The sequence below is a fragment of the Macaca mulatta genome, chromosome 2 (assembly GCF_049350105.2).
Source record: "Macaca mulatta isolate MMU2019108-1 chromosome 2, T2T-MMU8v2.0, whole genome shotgun sequence".
Taxonomy (NCBI): domain Eukaryota; kingdom Metazoa; phylum Chordata; class Mammalia; order Primates; family Cercopithecidae; genus Macaca; species Macaca mulatta.
In genome coordinates this window covers 63391696-63399111 of record NC_133407.1, presented here as the reverse complement: position 1 = coordinate 63399111, position 7416 = coordinate 63391696, and the positions used below count along the sequence as shown (strand labels likewise).

The 7416-nt window shown below is 43.3% G+C and overlaps 1 protein-coding gene across 1 annotated transcript; it reads right to left on the bottom strand.

Annotated features, from left to right (window-relative positions):
- Nucleotides 1-4202: 4202 nt before the first annotated feature.
- C2H3orf80 (chromosome 2 C3orf80 homolog) lies at nt 4203-6457 on the bottom strand. Its single transcript, NM_001266967.1, is given in 1 exon segment — nt 4203-6457. A coding segment is annotated over 1 exon segment (744 nt). The 5' UTR covers nt 6457; the 3' UTR covers nt 4203-5712.
- Nucleotides 6458-7416: the final 959 nt, after the last annotated feature.

Below are 7416 nucleotides of genomic sequence, written 5' to 3'. Positions count from 1 at the left end.
TATTTGTCCTAATATAGCAGAGAACACATCTTTGGGGAAAGATGGGGAGAAAAGTGCTGATAATCCCTCTAGGAAAATCCAGGTGAGAAAGCAGAAGATAAAGAGGTAGTAGTACATCTGGATCTATTACATTTGAGATTTAGAACAGTCCTAGCTGGGCACCTGAAAAGATTTGATTGTCCGGCATCACAGAGAAAAGCTCCATAGATAATAACAGATAAAAAAAGTTTACAGTCCTTTAGTAGATAAAGAGGAAAAACCACACCTGTGTCAACATGGAAAAGCTACAGAAGTCAGATGCAAAGAGAAAACAAAGGAAGCACGTTGGAAAATACCATTTTACTAAAAGAAGAAACTGTGCAAAAGGTGAAGCCATAACCAGAGAGAGAAGAAAGCACAGCAGAATAACGTGGAGTTCTAAGAGATGTGTTTCTGAGGAAACATCTACTGAAAATCTAAAGCAGGATAAGAACAATCACACAAAAAGGAAATAAGAACAGCAAGATATCAGACAAGATACTCAGCTAAGAAGCTGAAGAGGAGATAAAAATAATACTGTCTGGTTTGGAGACAAACATAAGTATCTCCACCATTGTATAATTTTTGCCATAAAATTAATAAAAGTGGGCTGGATGTGGTGGCTCATGCCTGCAATCCCAGCATTTTCAAAGGCCAAGGTGGGAGGATTTCTTGAGCCCACGAATTTGAGACCAGCCTGGGCAGCATAGTGAGACCTTGTTTCAACGAAAAAAGTTAAAAATTAGCCAGACATGGTTGTGCACTCCTGTACCCAGTGACCAGGAGGCTGAGAAGAGAAGATCACTTGAGCCTGGGAGGTTGAGGCTGCAGTGAGCTGTGATCACACCACTGCACTCCAGTGTGGGTGACAGAGAAAGATATTGTCTCAAAAAAATAAATAAATTTAAAAAGTGAGTTATGTAAATAAAAATGAATAAATAATAAAATTAGGTTCTACATGTAATTAAGTATGACAAAAGTATTGGTTTTACTTGATATTTGGTTATTTTTACAGGCAAAATTTTACAAAGGAATACTGTAACTTTTCTGGTATTACCCATGTGGAAGAAAGAATGGCCTAATTGTTTGTCATTAGCTGTTGCTGATTCATTCCTTGGTTGACAAAATACCTTTCCTTAGTCTACCAGTTATTAGCCTTTTCATCAATGCATGAAAGGAGAATGAAAAAGTAAATCATAAACTACTGAGGTCAGATATGAACTTGCCAAATATTCTATTATTGATCGGTTTAGGAAACTTACACTTTTGAAGAGATGGTTAATACTTGCTGCTCAAAATAAAACTCAACATACATCATTATTTCTCTCAAGCTGAAAACCCAAATTAATTACAATTCATAAAATTTTTAATAAAAGTCAGATCAGAATATTGTATAAATCTAGACATCATATTCATGTTATATGAGTTTCAGCTTTGAATTGTTTCCTTTATTAATTCCACTTGAGAGAAACTGTATACAAAAAGTACAACATTAAGGTACTTAGCATATTGCCTTTCAAATTGTTAACTGAGTCCATTTCCTTAATATTCCCTCTGGCCTTTACAATTGAATCTTGTTTTCCTTATAGAGTACATTTCATGCCCTTTGACATAATTGCCAATGCCATTTTCCATGGTTGAAGCACACTCACGTTTGCAGAATGTGGCAATTAATGGCCTCTTAAAACTATCATTCTATCTCAAGAAAACATTTTCCCCTTGGTTAAGATATTGAACACCCATAACATTGCTTCTAAGCAACTGATGATTACACACACACACACACACACACACACACACACACACACTACAGTCATCCCTAGGTATCCATAGAGATTAGTTTTAGGACCCCCTGCAAAGGTCAAAATCAACTCCCTGATATAAAATCGTGTAGTATTTGCATATAACCTATATGTATCCTCCCATATACTTTACATCTCCTCTAGATGACTTATAACACTTAATACAATATAAATGTTATATAGTTGTTATAACGTATTGTTTAATTTGCATTTTTAAAAGCTATATTTCTTAAAAATATTTTCAAAAAATTAAAAAAATATATTTTCTATCTGCAGTTGGTTGCATCTGCAGATGCAGAACCCACAGATACAGGAGAGCCAACTGTATATATACAATATACATATTTACATATCTAACACCTAAATTTAGAAAATCAATCATGTTTTTTTGCATTCCAGATGGATTACAATATGCAGGACCATTATTCCCCTACTCAAGAGAAGTCAGTGAAAATAAAATGTGCTTAAAATGTTTTAGTATTGGAATTACTTTGTAACTGAAAACCAGGAGCAAAAGTTCACTTAGTACTGGAAAACACTGCACGCCTAGGTGGGTTAAGATATATATGCCACAGGCTGGGCATGGTGGCTCACGTCTATAATCCCAGAACTTTGGGAGGACAAGGCAGGCAGATCACTTGAGCCCAGGAGAATGAGACTAACCTGGGCAACATGGCAAAACCCCATCTCTACAAAAAAATACAAAAATTAGCTGGGTGTGGTGGTGTGTACCTATAGTCCCAGCCACGCAGGAGGCTGAGGCAAGAGGCTCCCTTGAGCCCAGAAGGTCAAGGCTGCAGTGAGTGGTGATCATGCCACTGCACTTCAGCCTGGGCAACAAAGTGAGCTCTTTTCTCAAAAAAAAAAAAAAAAAAAATATATATATATATATATATATATATATATATATATGTGTGTGTGTGTATATATATATATACCATAAAATTAGTGTTCCATATTAATTCCATTACTATTTCATGCCATAAGTTAATAGTATATTATTCTACATATAGTTAAAGAACACAATGTTCTATCCTCCACTTTTACTATGGAATATTAAAAAGAAGTAAAATCATCTCTTTGTTTTTTAGGTAACAGGATAACCATTTTCTATATTAATAAACACATGCAATGATATATAATAGGTTCTGTCTATATAATAAATAATTTCCAAGTGAAATCTATAAAGCTTAACACCCAGATACTGCCCTTACTGCTTTAAAAATGTTTCTATCCAGGCAATCCAACGTTATGAACACACAGGTTCTGTGTGTGTTAATATGGTCTATGTGTATGTATTCCCATGAGGCATGTTCATTTATCATTAATAAAATACTGTTTTAAAGAATTTTTTCCACAAAATTATGCCTGAACAAAATTGTCCTTGGTAAATCAATGGATTGCAAGAAAAAAAACCCCACAGTAGAGTCAAACTCATTTCTATTGAACTGAGGGATGTGAATAAAAGCTTGTGGGTTGGGCAGGTAAAAAACAGGTGAAAACTTGTCATTTTAAAATTCAGTAGAACCTCATTGTGTGATTGGTATCAAGTGTAATTACCACTTTATAGACATTCTAGATTTTAGGGAGAGAAATGTTCCATAGTTGATAAAAGAGAAATATACTTGATCCATATTTTTCATAGGATTTTGTTGAATTTCTTTAAGATGTTATGGTAACAACATATAGACTGCTTCATATACTGGCACAGGTATTATTTGGATATCTATGTTGATGTTGCAGATACAGGTAACATTTGTGAAATGTGAAAAACAGTAACTTCAAAGAATAAATTATTTTTTAAAATACGGCAACTTTCCAGTTTGAATGGTAAGTAGTATTGATAGCCACCTATAACAAAAATATACGGTATTTGAGCAATATTAATATGTGATTATCTATATAATGTAATTAAATTTTGTACCATTCTCAACTGATATAGCCTCAACTCCTGATACTTTTGTCAATTCACAGCTCAAATTGCTTTAAATGACAAATAGACATATTTCATATTTTGATACACTACCATATAGCCATGCATCTGATAAAATTTGCACAGAGAAAAGATTTTAATGTTTTTGCTATGTTTTAATACACTTCAAATGATTTTTCTTTAGTCACAAGGTCATTAGTTTTTAGAAGTTTAAAGTAAATCATCCTCTTTTATTACAATTCAGACATTTAAAAATTTCTCAGAACTGTCAGACTTTTTCAACCAGCCTTTAAAAGTTTAATCAAATAATTTTCTTCTAATACAAGTCAGATATTTTAAAATTTTTCAGGAGTGGCAGACTTCTTCAATCAGAAGAACAATGTTCTAAAAACATGTATGAGATCCATGTGTGTAATCATTCTTGATATAACAACATTCACCTTTTCCCAAGCAGAGAAACCTTTTGTATTTCCTTCTCCTTTCAGGAGAATGACAAACTGTATTAACACTATTATAAACAATGTGTATATAGTACATAGACAATATGCATATGTACATTACACACAATGTATTAAAATATATTATATTATCTTTTACTTTTAAAGGGCGTGTCACAGAACAGGAAACTGATACAATGACACTTGTTTCTTAAAAGAAGCTGACTGAATCCTTCTGTAGCACATTACCGCACAATTAATGGCTTTAAACAAAAGTTACAAGTCACAAGTTCTTATGTTTTGGATCATGTTGTGGAATGTATTCCAAATGAAAAATGGAGGAGAAAGTGCACAACATCATATGCTTCATGGTATGGCATATACATGTCAATTATTTTTACATATAGTTATGTGATGAATGATACAATTAAGAGCTATACTACATAATGCATACAATTATTATAAAAAGTTATATATTATGCCACAGTACTAAAAATAAAATATATTCTTCTCAAATAGTGAAAATAAGATATCCGTCAATGTTTTTAGGTCACATATGCTTCCTCGTTTGACCATACCTCTGTTTTTTTTTTAATGAAATAATTTCATGAATTATTAAACAATAATGACAGAGTATGGGCAATTTCCTGACCATTAATGGCCTACAAAAAGTGATAAGACGATTACCTTGTCATGAATTTGCTGAAATACCCTACTGTTGCATTCAATGCATGATAAAAATATTAGAATAAAAGACAAATAAATATAAATACCTTCTCAGTTACTGAACAATCAAAAGTCCAGTCGAGTGGATACACATGGTTGCTGTGCCCTGAGTAGGTACAGCAACTAACCTTGTATCACAGGTGTTCCCCATAGCCCACTCCCCGCACTCCACCTAATTGTGAAACACCAGCTGTGACTATTTGCTCGATCAGGAAGACACTGAGGGATTTTTTGGGGGTCTGCCGCACAGAAGCGATTCCACCATACCCAAGTGGCGCTCTCCCACACCCACGTGCAGCAGTCCCCGGTCGCAGCTGGTCCTCAACGGCTCCTCGCCCTCTGCCCACCCTGGGAGACCGTGACCTGTCCAGGTGGCAGGTAGGGAAAGGAGAGGAACTGCACTCCTTTCTCCTCAGCCCTAAAGAAGACCGCCCTTCTCTCGACGCACCAAAGAGCTCACAAGTTCTCTTTGACTGGGGAAGCAGGCACTTACGAGTGAACCACAATACGAGGCAAGGCAGAGGGCGGGTACATCCTTCGAAGGTGCGCTCGAGGGTCGCCTGCTGCAGCCGCACCCGCCACACGTGCCCCACGTTTCTTTGAACGGAATGAAACGCAGAGAAACATAAGATCCTGGGAGAACGCGAGGGAGACGAGTGACCCCAACCCGGTTGCGGGGTGCCAGGCAGTTAGGCCAGGGTGCCAGATAAGGTCTGAGGCAGTTGGCAGCGGCACCCCGGCCGTTGCGTGCCACCCGTAGCCCCCAGCCCTGCACCAGCCGCCGATCCCCGAGCGCTCAGATAAGGGGGAAGCGGCCCTCGCCGCCGTCGGGCTCCGCGGCGACCCCGCCTCGCGGGCGGCCGAGCACTGACACTGGCAGCACGACCTCCCCGGGGCTGAGCTGCTGCAGCCGCATGGACTCCTCGTAGGTGGGCAGATACTTGACCTCCTCGTAGCTGGGCAGCTGCAGGAAGACCGGCGACACTACACGCAGCTCGTGCTCTGAGGCGCAGGAGGGGTCCAAGCGCCCGCCGCCTCCCCGGCCTCGGCCGCCGCCGCCACTGTCCAGCAGTGAGTCTTGCGAGCCGGCTGCCGCCTCGTCGCGTAGCAGAGCGGGCGAGTCGTCGTCGTCGTCGGGCGGCCCCGCGCCCCCCAGCGGTCCGGCGCCCCCAGGAGGCCCGGGCCGCTGTCCTGGGCGCGCCTGGCCTCGCGGGTACCTGCGTGGACTGGGGCAGATGATGCGCTGCAGGAAATAGCCGATGGCGAAGAGCACCAGCAGGATGAGCAGCCCGGAGAGCTTGCGAACGAACCAGCCCACGTTGTCCAGGAAGGCGTGCAGCGGTAGCTTGCAGCAGCGTACCGCCGTGGCGTTGGTCGCGTCGCAGCAGCGCTCCCGCTCGCCGCACGCCAGCTCCGCGCAGCCCCCGCCGCCCCGCGAGGGCGCCACCAGCGCCAGCGCCAGCAGTAGCAGCAGCGGCAGCAGAGGCGGCGGCGCTGGAGCCACCGACAGGCCCTCGGCCGTGACCCCAGGTCCCCACATGGCCCGCGCAGACCTCGGCTAACGTCCGGGACGGGAGGCTGGGGAGTCCGTCCGCCCGCGCGTCCGTCGGCCCCTCCCCGGCGCTCCTCTCTGGTCCCGCGCGCGCCGCCTCCCGCGCCTCAGCTACCTGCGGCCGGAGCAGTCCTCACTTGGCCACGCTTGGGCGGGAGGAGGAGCCCGCGGCGCGCCTAGGCTGCGGGAGGCGGCTGCTACTCGCGGCCCAAGCAGCTGCCCGAGCTTCTGATCTTAACCTCGCGCGCCCAACCGCCCGGGCCGGGTGCAAGGGGTCCGGAGCCTCCCTAAATGGCAGAGGCAGCCCGCGAGGGGCTGCCGTGGGCATCTTGGCCCCGGCCGTCCGCGTTTTTCCTCCCCCGCCTTGTCGCTCTCTGGGACTAGAAGGGTTAACTCTCTGCTCTCAGCCCGGGAGCCCCTTGATCTTGATTAATTCAGCCTTCGCGCTTAGGCCCGCCAGACGGGCGGGGGCTCTCGTTCGCGTAGGTGTCTCCGTTTTAAGTGATTGGATTTCCCCAGGAATGTTATTTAAATTGACTTGCGACTGGGATTCGCTTACCATCTTTCTTGTGATCTTCCAATTAAAAATAGATGATGACCATTAATGGCCAGTCAGTCCCCTCTGCTGTCCCAGAGTTTGGGGATGGGGGGCGGGGACCGGCGGATAATTCTGCTTGCAGGCAGGTCCAGGGAACTGAGAACTCGCGATTCCCAGGAAACCTCCAGAACAGGTAGAGAATTTCTCATAGAGGGGCAGATCAGGGCACCACAGAGGTAGCCCCAGAGGGACAGGGAAGCACTCTGTCAAGGTGACCTTAGTTAATCAAGGAGAAATGAGGGAAACGTATTTTCCCAGTGGCTCATCCGACAAGCCCCACTGGGTCCGAAGCACAGAGCAAAGATTTGGGTTGCGGGGGTGAAAGGAGGCCCCCGCCTTGAGCATAAATA